Source organism: Myotis daubentonii, chromosome 16 (genome assembly GCF_963259705.1).
Source record: "Myotis daubentonii chromosome 16, mMyoDau2.1, whole genome shotgun sequence".
In the NCBI taxonomy this organism is placed as follows: domain Eukaryota; kingdom Metazoa; phylum Chordata; class Mammalia; order Chiroptera; family Vespertilionidae; genus Myotis; species Myotis daubentonii.
In genome coordinates, this window is record NC_081855.1 from 17001157 (window position 1) to 17016451 (window position 15295).

The following is a 15295-nucleotide window of genomic DNA, read 5'->3' on the forward strand; positions in this document are numbered from 1 at the left end:
TCTTATCAAATGCCCCCTGGGGGACTAAATCATCCCCTTTTGAGAACTGCTGAGCTGGAGGAAGCCCGCCCTGCCTGGGGACCCAGAGAGACCCGAGAACCACCCTCTCCAGCGCAGCTCCCCGGCTCCTCCAGGACCTCCAATCGTCAAGCTGTAGAGCTCCGGGAGGCGGGGCTTATGCAGAGGAGGCGGGTTTCACGGGAGGCGGGCGGGGTTATGCAGATGAGGGGCGGTGCCTGCATGTTGATGAGCCGGGCCCGCTGCGGACGCGGCTGGGAACCTAGCGGGTCCCCTGCGGATCAGCCTGAGGTGGCACCTCCCCCCCCCCACACTCCTCCCTAGGTCCCTACCCTCCTGGATCGCCCCCCACCGTTACCCTCATTCACTTCCCCCTCCTCTTCCCGCGCCAGTGCCCCTGTGGACGAATACCTCCACTCGCGGTTCCCCTGCGTTTCCCTCCTCCCACCGCAAACTCCGCGACCTCCAGCCGCCCGCCCCCGCGGGCCCGGTCCTGCCTGCTGACTCCCTCCGCAGCCTCCGCAGCCTCCCCGCTCTCCTCGGGGCTCCGGCCACTGCACCCGCCTGTCCGCCCTCGGGCTCCCCGGTTTCCTCCCTCCCTCCCCCTTGGAGCCCCCTCCCCGTGGGCAGCCGGCATGCAGGTGTCCATCGCGTGTACCGAGCAGAACCTCCGCAGCCGGAACAGCGAGGACCGTCTGTGTGGAGCCCGGCCCGGCCCCGGGGGCGGTAACGGCGGGCCTGTCGGCGGGGTGCACGGGAACCCTCCCGGAGGAGGAGGGTCGGGCCCCAAAGCCCGCACCGCAGTGGTCCCCCGACCCCCAGGGCCCCCTGGGGTCCTCCGAGAGAGCACCGGCCGAGGCACCGGCATGAAATACAGGTATGGGGGTGGCCGGGCAGCCCGCCCAATCTGCTCCCCTTTCCTGACCCCTGAGGCTTCCTGAGATGCCCCAGGACCCCCTCAAACTTCGCTCGGAAGGTCCCGGCGCATTCTCTCTCTTCTTCCCAGCACCGGCCCTCCCTTACTTGGTCCCTCTCTTGGTCCCCGTTGATACCCCTACCAGGAGAAATGCAAGTTTACCAAGGTTGACCCGGTCCCGTCAGAGCCTGGGGATGCTCCTGAGCTTTTTTTACCCCCAGGAAAGCCAGGGGTGCACGGATCTCCAGGGTGCCTCCCCCCCGCCCCCCCCCGTGTCCTTGGGTCTGTGTCCTGGGAAGAGGGAGAAGGAAAGGGCTTCTCACCCTGGCCTGCTCAGGGTGCCTGACCCAGATACCGCCCCCACCTGCCCTGCCCGGCGGGCCCAGTGTCCTGCGACCTATCTTGGTGGGGACAGAAGGTGGAAAGATGGACCACATTTCTCAACCCCATGCTGAGGAACAGGGGTCAGGTGGGGAAGGTGGACTGTAACTAACCAACTTTATCTCAGAGAACTGCTGGGCTCTCAGAACCGGCATGGGGGCAGGAGGGGGAGGAGGGGGGCTCCTGCCTGGGCCTGAGCTGAGCTCACCCAGCTGAGCCCACCTGACCTTGTCAGTTGAGGAATTCCATCCCTTCCATGTGGCAGCTCCGCTTGGGAGCTGATTCCCTGAGTGGGGGCTTGGAGGAGGGGTCTTTCTCGTTCAGAGACAGACTTCACAAGCCCACAGGAGCAGAGGGAGTGGGGAGAGGAAGAGGGAGAACTGGCCCCTCCTGTCATACTCCCCACCTAGGTGTCCTGCCTCCCTGCGTTGGAGTCTCATCTGCCAGGCTAACCAGGGACCCTCGGTCGAGGGACTGAATTTGACTTGGTTAACTCCTCCCACTCCGATGTCTGCCCTTTAGCATAGCACTCTCTGTCTGAAGGTCTGTTTTCACAAACTCATCACACTCGGCCAGTCACATTCCTCCCAGCCCCCAACTCCACACCTGCCAGAGATGACTCAAACACAGACAAAACCCCACCAGCAGAAACCCAAGCCAAGCAGTACATCTTCAACGTGATAGGAAGGAAGATAAGCATGTTACAGTGTATCCAGAGGAGCAATCACTTATTTGTTCACTTACGGCTACGCTATGGGCATAGCACTGCCCAATTCGGCAGCCCCACTGGGTCTAGTTTTGGACTGAGACCCCCTGAGGGCTTCTCATCCTGGAAGGAGAGGAGCTGGGGGCTGATCATCTCTGTTCAGAATGAGGGCTCCACACCTTCCTGCTACTTCTGTCTCCTGCAGAAACCTAGGGAAGTCTGGTCTTCGTGTGTCCTGTCTTGGCCTAGGTGAGTTAGAAAAAAGATTTAAGGGAAGGGTGTTCTTTCATGGCTTGCCTCCCACAGTTCTCACATGCCTGGCTTCTCTCTTGCAGGTACCTGGGTCACATTTGGTTCTCAGATCTCGGATGAGGTATAAGTGATGGGACCTAGAAGCAGGGTGAGGGGCTATGAGGGAACCAGAACAAGGGGAAATGGACTTGGGTTGGGGTTTGGACAACAAGCTCGGAGAATGGTGAAGGGGACATGAGGCTGGGGGATGGGAAAAGGGAAGAGAATGTAGAAATCAAGGCTAAGGTGCTAAGGCGAAGGTGCTAGAGTGCAATGAGGGAGGTAATTAAGGGGCCTGTGGATAATCTCCAACTCTTTCTTCTCACCTCCCTAGACAGCAGAGGACGTTCTGACAGCAGCCTATGAACATGGTATAAACCTGTTTGACACCGAGGTGTATGCAGCCGGAAAGTAAGGACTGGGGCGAAAGAGCTAAGTTATACTTAGAAGACTGAGAGAACATCAGGGCTTCATGTTTTCCATCTCAAGAGCTCTGGGAATCCTGCCAACACTAAGTTCTAACCTGTCAGCCAGTGGGGCCCCCGAAACATTATGGGGATCATAGTACCAAACATCAGCTTAGAGGGCAAGGGGTGTACTGTGCAGTCAAAATAAAAGAAAACCAGCAAATATATCTTGGGCATCAATTATGTGCAACGGCGTGGGGTTTCCAAATCTAAATTTTCAAACACACCATGCCACATCACACCCCCGTGGCTTCACACGGGGAGTACCCTCTCCTACCTCTCCTCCATACGGCAAACTTTCTGCTCATCCTCAAGACCTGGCCAGATGTCTGCTTCTCCAGGAAGCCATCACCCAGGTCCCCACTAGCCCCCTCAGTTCCTACAGCGCTTTACACTGCCCTCTGGCACACCGGTATCCATTGCTGGCTCCTGTAGCTATATTTGCTGCTCAACTGGGATGCTCCTCCTTCTATGAAATCTGTCTTGCTTTCCCCCATGTCACCTGAGTACCTACACAGAGCCTAGTACAGAGCAGGCACTGCTGGTGGGATAACATCACTATGCCCTCAAGAAGCTCACAGTCTAAGTAAAACCAACCAACCAAAGAGACAGGGAGATATGAAAGAATGAATAACAGTCCACCATAACTTAAGACTTATCACATCTTAGTTCATAATTATGTGTCAAAGAATTGTGTAGCCCAGTGATTTTCAACCTTTTTTATCTCATGGCACACATAAAATAATTACTAAAAATTTGCGGCGCATCAAAAAAAATTTTTTTGGCCCATCTGACCAAAAAAATATGTATAATTTTGATTCGTTCACAGTGGATGGCCATTATTCTGTTGGCTGTTGTCATTTTTAAAAAATATATTTTTATTGATTTCAGAGAGGAAGAAAGAGGGAGAGAGCGATAGAAACATCAATGATGAGAGAGAATCATCGATTGGCTGCCTCCCGCACACTCCCCACTGCGGATCGGATCAAGCCAGCAACCCGGGCATGTGCCCTTGACCAGAAATTGAACCTGGGAGCCTCCAGTCCGCAGGCTGACGCTCTATCCGCCAAGCCAAACAGGCTAGGGCTGCTGTCATTTTTTTATTTGACAATTTAAGGGAAATGAGGCCAGTGCCCCGACTAAATAGTCGACTATTACATGTTTTAAAAATTCCTGTGGCATACCAGTTGAAAATCACCAGTAAGAGCTATGGAAGCTAACAAGGACTGACCATAGTCTATAGCAATCAGAGAACACTTTCTGTTTCCCTCAGAGGCAGAATCTGAGCTAAGCTTTGAAGGATAGGTGGGATTTTGTAGACTCAAGGGGAGGGGGCAACACAAATGGTTGGAACCAGTGTCTCCTTGTCCCACTCCCTTCATCCTACTCTGTCCCTTCTGAACTCAGTGCATGGTGCATAATGGATGCACAGTTGATACATGTTGAATGGTTGAATGAAAACTATATGACTACACCCCTAGTTCCAATAGCTCCTTTTATTTAGTCCTGGATGGGGCCGACAGCCCACTGGACTCCTGGTTTATTCTCCACTTAACAAGAGAGGGAATTAGTTGAAGGGAAATGTGAGGAAGAGGGGAAGGAACTGATCCACCTTGGAGGGGTCAGTGCGTCTACATTGTCTTTCTTCCAGGGCTGAAAGAACCCTAGGCAACATCCTCAAGAGCAAAGGTTGGAGGTGAGACTGTGGTTTTTTTTGGGGGGGTGGCGGTTGCTAGGGACATAATCATTAAAAGTCCTTTTCTTGCTGGTTCTCCCATTTTTCTTTTTCCAGGAGATCAAGCTATGTCATCACCACCAAGATTTTTGGGGGAGGACAGTAAGTGGCTGCCCCACTCGAAGTGGGGAAACGATCTACAGAGGGTGTGTGATGTATGGGACGGTGGTGACGGCTGTCCCCATATTTGCTACCCCAGGTCTACATTCCACCTGTGAGAACCCATGCAATCCCAGTTCCTCCAGGTGCAGAGCAGCCCTGATCTCCTACCTGTGTCACACCTCATCTTTGACTTACCTTTTCCTACAGGGCAGAAACTGAGCGAGGCTTGAGCCGCAAACACATCATCGAGGGTGAGAGTTAAGAGACTAGGAACCTGAAGTGGCTTGGTATGGAACCCAGAGGAGTTGGGAACATTCTCTGAAGCTCCTGAGTTAGAGGCTTTGAATAGGGGGACTGGGATTTAGACGGCCATGGCAAAATGGTGAGATCTGAACTCTTCCGAAACGGAAACTAAGGTACTTACCTTCCTGTCCTCATCCCTACCCCAGGCTTGCGAGAATCTCTGGAACGTCTCCAGCTGGGATATGTGGACATCGTCTTTGCTAATCGCTCAGATCCCAACAGTCCCATGGAGGGTAAACGCAGCACCCCAACTCTAAGAGTCCTTCAAAACTGAGCGCTTCTCAAACCTCAACAGGAAGCCAGCTCTTGCTCAGGAGGCCTCCCAAGCTCCACAGTGGATGCTCAGATCCCCAAGACTTAGACAGGGAGGGGAGCAAAGAGCAGAAAGCAACCTCTCTGATTCCACAGAGATGCCTGGGGTCTGGGGGGGCAGGCAGAGATCTGCAGATCTGGAGTCCTGGATGCCAGGGATCTGGCAGTAAGGCTCTCCTCTCCCATGTGCCTAGAGATTGTTCGAGCCATGACCTATGTCATCAACCAGGGCCTGGCTCTATACTGGGGGACATCCCGCTGGGGGGCTGCAGAAATCATGGTGAGTGTGCTACCCCACTTCCCCCTGTCCCACAACTGACGCCCACTTTTCACATGGCCACTCCAAAGCCCCTCTATTGGAGGAGGAAGAGGAGTGGAAGAAAATGGAAAGAGTGCTTCCTCACCACACCCCTATCTCTTCCCCACCCCACTCAGGAGGCCTACTCTGTGGCCAGGCAGTTCAATCTGATTCCTCCAGTGTGTGAACAAGCAGAGCACCATCTGTTTCAAAGAGAAAAGGTGGAGATGCAGCTGCCAGAGCTCTACCACAAGATTGGTTCGAAGCCCCCTCGTCCCTACCTTTCCCTTGGGCTCAGCATCACCTGGATTCCTTTCCCCACATCCAATCCTCTTCCCCTTAGGCGTTGGCTCCGTCACCTGGTCCCCTCTGGCCTGTGGCCTCATCACTAGCAAGTATGATGGGCGAATCCCAGATCCCTGCAGGGCCACCATCAAGGTTTGATTTTGGGGCTCAGGTGGCAGGACTGGGCTATTTTGGCTGTTCCGGGGTGGTGGTGGGGGGTGTCTTTTGATGATTCTCTTTGGCCTCCAGGGTTACCAGTGGCTCAAGGACAAAGTGCAGAGTGAGGATGGCAAGAAGCAACAAGCCAGAGTCATGGACCTTCTACCCATAGCTCACCAGCTGGGCTGCACTGTGGCGCAGCTGGCTATTGGTGAGACACTGCCTGCCCCGGACCCTGCAGAGGCCTTGCCTCCTTCCGAGAAACTCTCAAACCCAAGAGTGGTTTGTCCTGAGGGAGAATCCTCTTCCTCCGAGACACTTCTGAAGTTCGTATGTTCATTCCTATCCATCAGTTCTCTTGCTTTCCTCCTCTGGCTTCAGCGTGGTGTCTCCGCAGTGAGGGTGTCAGCTCCGTCTTGCTGGGGGTGTCGAGTGCAGAGCAGCTGGTAGAACATCTGGGTGCCCTACAGGTGAGCTGGGGACTCAGAGGCAGAGCCCATCCCTGGCCCCTCCCCAGGGGCCAAGGCCTCGTTGTCCAACCCAAGGTGAGGACTCACTACCAGGCCCTCCCTTTGCAGATGAGAGGTTCGGGGGTGACAAGGCAAAAGGGGCGCAGCTGTGACTCTTTCCCTGCCACTTGGCCCTCCGTGCTGCTCCCTTGGGTCCTCTAAGGTCCGGCCCTCAGACTTCACACCCTTCTTCAGTGACCCAACCACCCCATCCTCCTCCAGGTGCTGAGCCAGCTGACCCCGCAGACGGTTATGGAGATAGACGGGCTCCTGGGGAACAAGCCACATCCCAAGAAATAGTCTGTCGGGGGCGCAGAGACCCAAATCTGGACCCGCGGCACCCCTGCCCACCCAGAACTGTTTCCCCGAAGCCAAACCCCTCCAGCTCCAGATCCCTCCGCAGCTGCCAGAGCCAAGGGGTCCCGCCCACTAACGAGTTCCGGCTTCGATGATCTACACGCATGAACAGAGCCATAGCCTTCCGCAGTGGGGCTTGAGAGGAAAAGTAGTCCGCCACTCCCTGCTGCGTTCTTCCAGGCCTTTCTGCTAATGCCAGGCATGAGCTAGCTACCGGGCAATCCCCTCTGCCATCTGGTCTCCCCTCTTTCTCTCTTACCCCAATAGCCGAGGGGGGTAAAAAAAAAAAGCTAAACGGTAGACACAAGAAACGCAGAGTACCTCAAAAGTGGCCCTTGAAATGTCATCAAGGGGTACTCACCTAACAAGTGAGTTGTGACGTCATCTGGGACGAAGGAAAATGGGGTTCTTACGATATGCCGTTATGCTGCACAAAGGAAGCCAGGCTGGTCCTGGCGGGAACTCCATGATAATCTTTAGGAAGAAAGGACCCTGCCTCCCAGCCAGGAGGTGAAGAAGGGCTTAAAACTGGAATTAGTGTTAATACATTGTTTCTGACCAAGGTCGAGAGAAAATAGATGGCAGATGTATAGCTGGGCCAGGGCAGTCCTTGGAAAGCGGTTGGGCTGTGCGTCACAGGAAATAGTGACAACCTTTCGGTCAAACCAGGGATACGGGGCTAACATAAAAGGGTCTGGGGATAGACTTTTGAGCCAGGACTTCTACCTGGCTTTGGAGGACTGCAGGCTTAGTTCTGGCAATAATCTTAAAGCAATAATAATGGCCTCTCTTCTGTAAGACTTTCCAGGGAATTGTAAATAAAATCTTAATCCTTCCTCATCACTGTCTGAAATTGCAGGGGGTGGGAGGTTAGGGTGTCAGTCTCAGATACCTGGCCTAGCCCCAGCCATGAGAAAGCTCCCCTAGTAGCTTTCTCTCCACTGTTCATTTACCCCAGAGACCCAAGCACTGTGCTCCCAGGCACCACTCTCACCAAGGGCCCAGCACCAAAGCACTTGGGCCCGTTTCCTTCCTTCCTCCCGTTGCCACATTCCTTAGAACCCAGAGAGATCTGGCTTCGTGGTCTTTTTCCTCCCCCTGACACCACTGCCCTCACACTTCTGGTCTTATACTCCTTAATTTCACTCTTGCCTGATACCCACACATGCTAAGGAACAAGTTTCTTGTGGTTTTCTTGTGGCTGAATGGGAGGGCTGTTCTGAAGTTGAGGCTTTGGGATTTGGTGAAGGAGAGGTAAAATGAAAACTGGCCGATGGTTGAGATGATACAGAGAAAGGGAAAGGAGTTATTGCTATAAAGGGGAAAAAAGTAAACCTGTGAGGATGGCAGAAAAGCAGAATTGAATGGGATTATGTCAGAGACAGCCCCTTAGTCTTCCCCAAAGGACTCTGATGTCCCTGGGATAGAAAGTGGGTGGAAAGTTACAACCTTCAAGGATCACAAGGCAGGGAAGAATGTGCTCTGCCTTCCTTAAAATACAATTTTGCCATTCCCCGGGGGGCTCAGTTGGTTGGAGCATCCTCCGGTACAGGTTACGGGTTCGAGTCCCAGTCAGGGCACATAACTAGGTTGTGTGTTTGGTCCCCAGTTGGGGGGCGTGCGGGAGGCAGCCGATCCATGTTTCTCTCACATCAATGTTTCGCTCGCTCTCCCTTCCTGTCACTCTAAAAATCAATGGAAACGTAACCTCGGGTGAGGATTTAAAAAAAACCCACCACCTCACCATCTCCCTGCTACCCATCCTCACCCCTGATCGTGAAGCTGGGAGAGCAATTTCCAAAAGAGAAAAAGCAGCATACCACTTTATGCATTAGCAACCAACTGGATCAACGAATGAATGCTTACATACCATTCCCATCATCTTCTACTCATTTGGGAAGACTGTGGAGGAAACCAAGAGGTAAAATGTATGACTAAACTATCGTTAGTTTTTCTGTAACAAACATACATGAATTTGTAAATTCAAAATAGTCCTCTCTTATATAACCACCTTGGAGGGTTATGCACTTCTTTTAAAAATGTCTCCCCCATTGCTCAGAACATTTTAAAAAGCCCCTTATAATTAGCTTCAGAGGCAGTTTAGAAACCCCCTGCAAAAAAACCTTCCTTTATTGTCACACCTCATTCACCACATTTATCACTCACCTCACTCATTAATTCTTTTAGTATATGTTTTTAATGGACTTTAGACAGGAAGGGAGAGGGAGAAAAAAGCATTGGTTACCTCTGGTACACACCCCAGGGACCGAACCACAACCTGGGTATGTGCCCTGACTGGGAATCCAACTGGTGGCCTTTCAGTGCATGGGATGACATTCACCAACTGAGCCACACCAGCCAGGCAACTTCACCCATTAATTTAACAAATATTTACTGAGTCCTACTATGGGATACAATGGTGAACAAAACCAGACTCAGAACAACCTTCATGGAACTTACAAATGGGCGGAACCAACAAACAACACCCATACAGAACCTTCAGGTGTCCAAAGGCCGGAGGAAAGGCTGCACCAAGAGCTGACAGACAAGTAGGTGTTACTCAGGTGAAAGCCAGAAGGTGAGGGGAACAGCATACAAGAAAGCTTTGCAGCAGAAAGAACACTGGATCCAAAGACCTCCAAAGCCCGTGTCTAAGAACAGAGAGGCAATGGAAGCAGAATGTGAGACACGAGTGGGTTCAGAGCATACAGTGACTTAGAGGGCACTCTAGAATATTCTTTGGCTTAAGGACAGTAAGAAACTTTCTAGATCAATTATCTATTGATACACAAATCACCTCCAAAATTTAGTGTCTTGAAACAACTTCTAAACACAATTTTCTTCATCATTTTTTTCATCATTCTGTGAGCTGGTTGTAGATTTCTGGATGTGGATAAAAAAAGAAGTAGGAAACACTGGAAGAGATGCTGATTTGGACAAGGAGATGATTGGTTTGGGTCCTGGAAGATAAGAAAGGAGGAGCAAGTGACTGGATACCCAGGTCTGAAGCTTAGAGAGGCTTTAACTGTGAAACATGTTGGGAGCATTTATATAATCAAATCTACCTTAAAAGTTTAAGATTTAATCACCAACTGGGGATATTAAAATATGTGAGATCTCTGAACACCATCTCAAAGAGAATTTCCAAAACAGTTCTGAATTATGACAGCATCATTGAAATAAGTAGGTAGCTTCCGCCAAGTGACCATGAAGACAATACAACTTAGTTCTGAAATGATTGCTTAAAAATGATGGTATACCTCTTCACAAAGATTACCCTCTAAGGCAGCCGTAGGCAAACTACGGCCCGCGGGCCAGATCCGCCCCGTTTGAAATGAATAAAACTAAAAAAAAAAAAAAAGACCGTACCCTTTTATGTAATGATGTTTACTTTGAATTTATATTAGTTCACACAAACACTCCATCCATGCTTTTGTTCCGGCCCTCCGGTCCAGTTTAAGAGCCCATTGTGGCCCTGGAGTCAAAAAGTTTGCCCACCCCTGCTCTAAGGTTTTAACATTGTAGTTAAAATGCAAAACCAACTCTACATTGCCTATTACTGCCAGTAAATGCATTGGTCTAGAGCAGTGGTCGGCAAACCACGGCTCGCGAGCCACATGCGGCTCTTTGGCCCCTTGCGTATGGCTCTTCCACAAAATACCACGTGCGGGCATGCACGTACAGTGCGATTGAAACTTCGTGGCCCATGCGCAGAAGTCGGTTTTCGGAAAGGAGATAGACAAAACAAGTATACAAGACGAGTGTGTGCCGAAACCGGTTTGGCTCAGTGGATAGAGCGTCGGCCTGCGGACTGAAGGGTCCCGGGTTCGATTCCGGTCAAGGGCATGTACCTGGGTTGCGGGCACATCCCCGGTGGGGGATGTGCAGGAGGCGGCTGATCGATGTTTCTCTCTCATCGATGTTTCTGACTCTCTGTCTCTCTCCCTTCCTCTCTGTAAAAAATCAATAAAAATATTAAAAAAAAAAAAAAAAAAAGACGAGTGTGGATGGGAGAGTTGGAAGGGGTCGACCTCAGCGAACGAACGTTCCTCAATCAGATTGAAGACGTTTTTAGCAAAGGCCAGCTTAGGAGTACCCTAATTAAGTTAATAACAATGTACCTACCTATATTGTTTAAGTTTTAAAAATTTGGCTCTCAAAAGAAATTTCAATCGTTGTACTGTTGATATTTGGCTCTGTTGACTAATGATTTTGCCGACCACTGGGCTAGAGCAGTTATGGCGAACCTTTTGAGCTCGGCGTGTCAGCATTTTGAAAAACCCTAACTTAACTCTGGTGCCGTGTCACATATAGAATTTTTTTGATCTTTGCAACCATAGTAAAACAAAGACTTATATTTTTGATATTTATTTTATATGTTTAAATGCCATTTAACAAAGAAAAATCAACCAAAAAAATGAGTTCGCATGTCACCTCTGACACGCATGTCATAGGTTTGCCATCACTGGTCTAGGGAAATCCACCTGGTATTGACCCAGAGAGAAGGGGGTTGAAAATGTTGGGTAGTGAGAAGTTAAAATCGCCGTAACCGGTTTGGCTCAGTGGATAGAGCGTCGATCTGCGGACTGAAAGGTCCCAGGTTCGATTCCGGTCAAGGGCATGTAGCTTGGTTGTGGGCACAACCCCAGTGGGGGGTGTGCAGGAGGCGGCTGGTCGATGTTTCTCTCTCATTGATGTTTCTAACTCTCTATCCCTCTCCCTTCCTCTCTGTAAAAAGTCAATAAAATATATTTTAAAAAAATAAAAAAAATAAAATGAATACCACCTAGGCTGGGGCCACAGGATAATAATTATAGCTAATATGTGGCATTTACTCTGTGCTAGGCACGGTTCTAAGCCCTTTACTTATGTAAGCTCATTTAGTACTATTATTATCCACATTTTATAGATGAGGAAACCAAGGCCCAGAGACGTGAAGTAACTTTGCTCAACGTGTCACAACGAGTAAGTGGTGGCGGCTGGGATATAAGTCAGCTGGCTCTAGATGTTACCTCCACACCAGAACCTGGATTGCAGGTCCAGGAGAGGAGGGAGAGGAGGCAGCTGGGGATGGGTGTGGCGCCAGGAGGGAATGTGGGCTGTGAGTACCACGTCCTGTTTACCTGTGAGGGAAGTCAGACCCCTGAGTCAGAACTCACGCTGGGCTGCTTTGCTGGAGCCATCATGGTGTGTGGGTGTCCAGGCCTGACTCCTCGGGAACGAAAGGATTCCCAGCATTCCTAAGGCCATGGTCCTGAAATCTAAGTCGCTCCAAAGACTGAGATGCCAACTGGTAGTTGAGCGGTTGGAGAAGAAAATTGGGGAGCCAGCCTTACCAGAGCACGGTGAGTGTGTGTGTGTGTGTGTGTGTGTGTGTGTGTGTGTGTGTGTGTGTGTGTGATGTAGACCAAGGCGAGCTGCGGGCAGGAGCGTTTCTGCCAGGCAGCATCCGTGCAAACACCCCGGAGCCCACTAAAGATGAGGCAGGACGAGCACAGCCCCTGGCGGAGGAAGCCTGTTTGGATGGGGCTGTGCAGGTGTGACCAGCTGAGCGAACAGGTGCCAGGGGCTGTAGAGACCCGTGCGCGTGGCCGGGTGGGGCTCAGGAAGAGGACTGGGGATTTGCACGGACACAGCAGAATCGAGGTGCACAGGCTTTGTGCGGGGGGGGGGGGGCAGGGGGTGCAGGAAGGTGTGGAGGGAGTAGAGGGCTGTGTACCTCTTATCTCCCCAGCTCCCCGGTCCTGGCATCACTCTGGCCTCCTGCCCCATCCCCCGACCAGCTCGGCCAGCGTCGACATTCCCGGCCGCCGGCCTCCACCGCCCCCACACGTGCCGCCGCAGGGAGCGGCCTGACCACTGCGTGACGCCTCGAGGGGCGGGGTCTCATTTTTAAAAGGGGCCAGAGGCGGCGGCGCCCGCCCCGAGACCCGACCCGGGTCACAGGGAGGGCTAGTGCGTGCTGCCCACGGCGTCGGCCGCGTGAGCGACACCCTCGAGTCCGCGGCGGGCGCCATGCAGCTCCTGGTGAAGGTGCCGTCTCTGCCGGAGCGCGGCGAGCTGGACTGCGACATCTGCTACCGGCCCTTCAACCTCGGGGCCCGCGCGCCGCGCCGCCTGCCCGGAACGGCGCGCGCCCGCTGCGGCCACTCGCTCTGCACCGCCTGCCTGCGCGAGCTGGCGGCGCGCGGCGACCGCAGCGGAGCGGCCGCGCGCGTGGTGCGCTTCCGCCGCGTCGTCACGTGCCCCTTCTGCCGCGCGCCCACCCCGCTCCCGCGCGGCGGGGTCACGGAGATCCCTGTCCACCCGGACTTGTGGTCGCGGTTGGAGGAGAAGGCGCGGGCTGAACGTGAACCCGATGAGGCTGGTAGCCCGGGCAGGGAAGGTGGCGACGCCGACGGAGCGGCCGACGAGGAGGAAGAGAGCGACAAGGGGTCGTGGCCGAGGAGCGCGGGGTGGCGCGCGTTCCGACGGCTCTGGGACAGGTTGCTGTCGCCCGCGCGCCGCTGGCGGCGCCCGCTGCCTAGCAACGGTGAGGGGGCCACCCGGGGAGGCTACAGAGACGGGGTTGGGGGAGAGGATGCCCAGGGTTAGACTGCATCTTCCCGCTGCCACTAACCCTTCTTCTTCCCCCCAGTTCTGTACTGTCCGGAGATCAAGGACTTGGCCCACATGACTCGCTGCACGCTGTAGCCCCGGGGCCCGGAAGCTGAGGCCGAAGGGAGGTGGGAGCTGCGTTCCCGGGGCGGGCTGTCGTACCAGGGGTTGATGCCAAGGCTACCCCCTCTCCCATCCCAGGACTGGCACGGACGAGGAAGTGCAGCCGAGGGCAGGAGGGAACGCCCTGGAGGTGTTGATGCTGAGCCGGGGAGGCTCCTAGACGAATCGCCCCCATCTGCTGACTGTGCCAGCCACACATGTTTAGGATAGAGTGGCCCAGGGATGATGATAAAAACAAAGTCTATGTACCCGTGGGAAGAAGACAGATTGTTTCCTTAGCTGTGACTTGGCTTTTGTCCAGGGCAACTCCGGTTGTGTGGGAGCAACAAGTCCCATTTTAGCAATTTTGTGTCAATGGTTTGAAAATTTCAAAAAAAAAAAAAAAAAAAAAGGAACAGGAGAGAAAGAGGCTGATTTTTATGTCACGTGTCATGTTAATCTCACTTCTCTACCACTAAGAGGTTTGAGAAAAGCCGTTTTGTTTGTAGCCCCCTCCCACCCCCCCACCCCCTGCTGACATGCCCACTGTCTCCCCACTCCCAGTACTGTATTCCTGAAATTACCCAGATGCCTCTGGCCTGCCTCATTTCAGAATCCCCCTCCAACCTGTTAGGGCAGGTATCAGAAGGTCCAAAGAACATTCATCTGAGGCACCTAATTAGGGCCTGTCAAGGATAGAAAAGAGGCATTTGGTAAAGGCACCAGATTTTAAATCCCATCAGTATCCTATAGTCCAGTCAGTGGGGGCTTGTTGGAAGTGTCAGGATTCGCCCTCACTTGCTGAATCAGAACCTGCATTTTAATGATCAGCCCAGGTCCTAGACGCTCTAGGGTGTTACCATCTATGGGCGAAATATTTAGAACACAAATGGTATTTAACAAACTATACACTATTTTATTGAAGGTTCTAAAGTGACATTCTGTTCAAGAAATCTAGATTCATGTGCATAGTTGGATTTTCCTGAGTTAAAAATGTGAATTTAAACCATATATTGGTTTTTCCTGTCGTTAAGTCTCAGCTGAAATGTTCCCTCTGTTGGGAAGCCTTTTTCAGCATTCCGCCTGGTGTTGCCCCTTCCCTCACTTTCTATAGCATAATGCCTTGTTTTATGTTCTCTGCTTTTATTTCCAGATAGTATGTGTTTTGGTGGTGTCCCTACTAAAGTGTAAGCTTCGTGAGAGTAATGACTGACTTGTGACTGTTTTATCTCCAGTGCCAATAACAGTGTTAATACATAGTATGTACTCAATAAATGTTTGTTGAATCTTACCTTTTATTTTTTAACATTCAAAAACTGTCTGACCTCTCTCAGCTATGTGTGTTGAATTTTATCTTTCCTTTTTAACTTTCAAAAGCAAAGTGTCTGACCTCTCTCAGCTTCTGAGCAGCCCTGGTAGTGAACGATACATGTCAGAGAAGTGTCTAGCAGTTAAAATACTTAGCAAGCTATGGAGGTCTGACCTCCCACGCCCCAACTCTTTAAAAAAAAAGGACGCACTTCTGCACACTTGGAACTGAACCCGTGGAGCTTTGGTGACCTCTACTGACTCTTGTGGGAACTAAGCATGGGAAGGATGGAGGTGGGAAGGATGATCAAAAGGATGAATAGAAGGCAGTTCTGAATCGCAGCAGGAACCCCTCACACACTTCTGTCCAGATCCCTGCTATCTCTGATTTCAACCTGAGGCCTGTATAGGTATCCTGCTACATCTCTAAACTGAGCTCATCACATTAG

The 15295-nt window shown here is 52.0% G+C and overlaps 2 protein-coding genes across 4 annotated transcripts; both read left to right on the top strand.

Moving 5' to 3' along the window:
* The first annotated feature begins 257 nt into the window (after nucleotides 1-257).
* KCNAB3 (potassium voltage-gated channel subfamily A regulatory beta subunit 3) lies at nucleotides 258-7679 on the top strand. 2 transcript variants are annotated; one of them, XM_059668704.1, is made up of 14 exons: nucleotides 258-895; nucleotides 2227-2270; nucleotides 2357-2394; nucleotides 2647-2723; nucleotides 4431-4475; nucleotides 4572-4616; nucleotides 4824-4867; nucleotides 5066-5152; nucleotides 5426-5511; nucleotides 5667-5787; nucleotides 5873-5967; nucleotides 6064-6184; nucleotides 6355-6443; nucleotides 6705-7679. In XM_059668704.1, the coding sequence occupies exons 1-14, from the start codon at nucleotides 654-656 to the stop codon at nucleotides 6780-6782; spliced, it is 1212 nt and encodes a 403-aa protein (XP_059524687.1). In that variant the 5' UTR covers nucleotides 258-653; the 3' UTR covers nucleotides 6783-7679. The 2 variants fall into 2 exon arrangements, with proteins under 2 accessions (XP_059524687.1, XP_059524688.1); XM_059668705.1 differs by lacking the exons at nucleotides 258-895; nucleotides 2227-2270 and having other exon boundaries at nucleotides 2355-2421.
* A 4194-nt stretch (nucleotides 7680-11873) lies between these two features.
* RNF227 (ring finger protein 227) lies at nucleotides 11874-14829 on the top strand. 2 transcript variants are annotated; one of them, XM_059668734.1, is made up of 3 exons: nucleotides 11874-12184; nucleotides 12574-13371; nucleotides 13477-14829. In XM_059668734.1, the coding sequence occupies exons 2-3, from the start codon at nucleotides 12855-12857 to the stop codon at nucleotides 13530-13532; spliced, it is 573 nt and encodes a 190-aa protein (XP_059524717.1). In that variant the 5' UTR covers nucleotides 11874-12184; nucleotides 12574-12854; the 3' UTR covers nucleotides 13533-14829. The 2 variants fall into 2 exon arrangements, with proteins under 2 accessions (XP_059524717.1, XP_059524718.1); XM_059668735.1 differs by lacking the exon at nucleotides 11874-12184 and having other exon boundaries at nucleotides 12191-13371.
* Nucleotides 14830-15295: the final 466 nt, after the last annotated feature.

What these genes read in the sequence shown, in the direction of transcription:
- KCNAB3 (XM_059668704.1), top strand. Translation starts at nt 654, where the DNA reads ATGCAGGTGTCCATCGCGTGTACCGAGCAGAACCTCCGCAGCCGGAAC. An exon ending in TCCCAACAGTCCCATGGAGG is followed by an intron (nt 5,153 to 5,425) that starts GTAAACGCAGCA and finishes CCATGTGCCTAG; the next exon opens with AGATTGTTCGAGCCATGACC. An exon ending in TGTGGCGCAGCTGGCTATTG is followed by an intron (nt 6,185 to 6,354) that starts GTGAGACACTGC and finishes CTCTGGCTTCAG; the next exon opens with CGTGGTGTCTCCGCAGTGAG.
- RNF227 (XM_059668734.1), top strand. Translation starts at nt 12,855, where the DNA reads ATGCAGCTCCTGGTGAAGGTGCCGTCTCTGCCGGAGCGCGGCGAGCTG. An exon ending in GCGCCCGCTGCCTAGCAACG is followed by an intron (nt 13,372 to 13,476) that starts GTGAGGGGGCCA and finishes TCTTCCCCCCAG; the next exon opens with TTCTGTACTGTCCGGAGATC.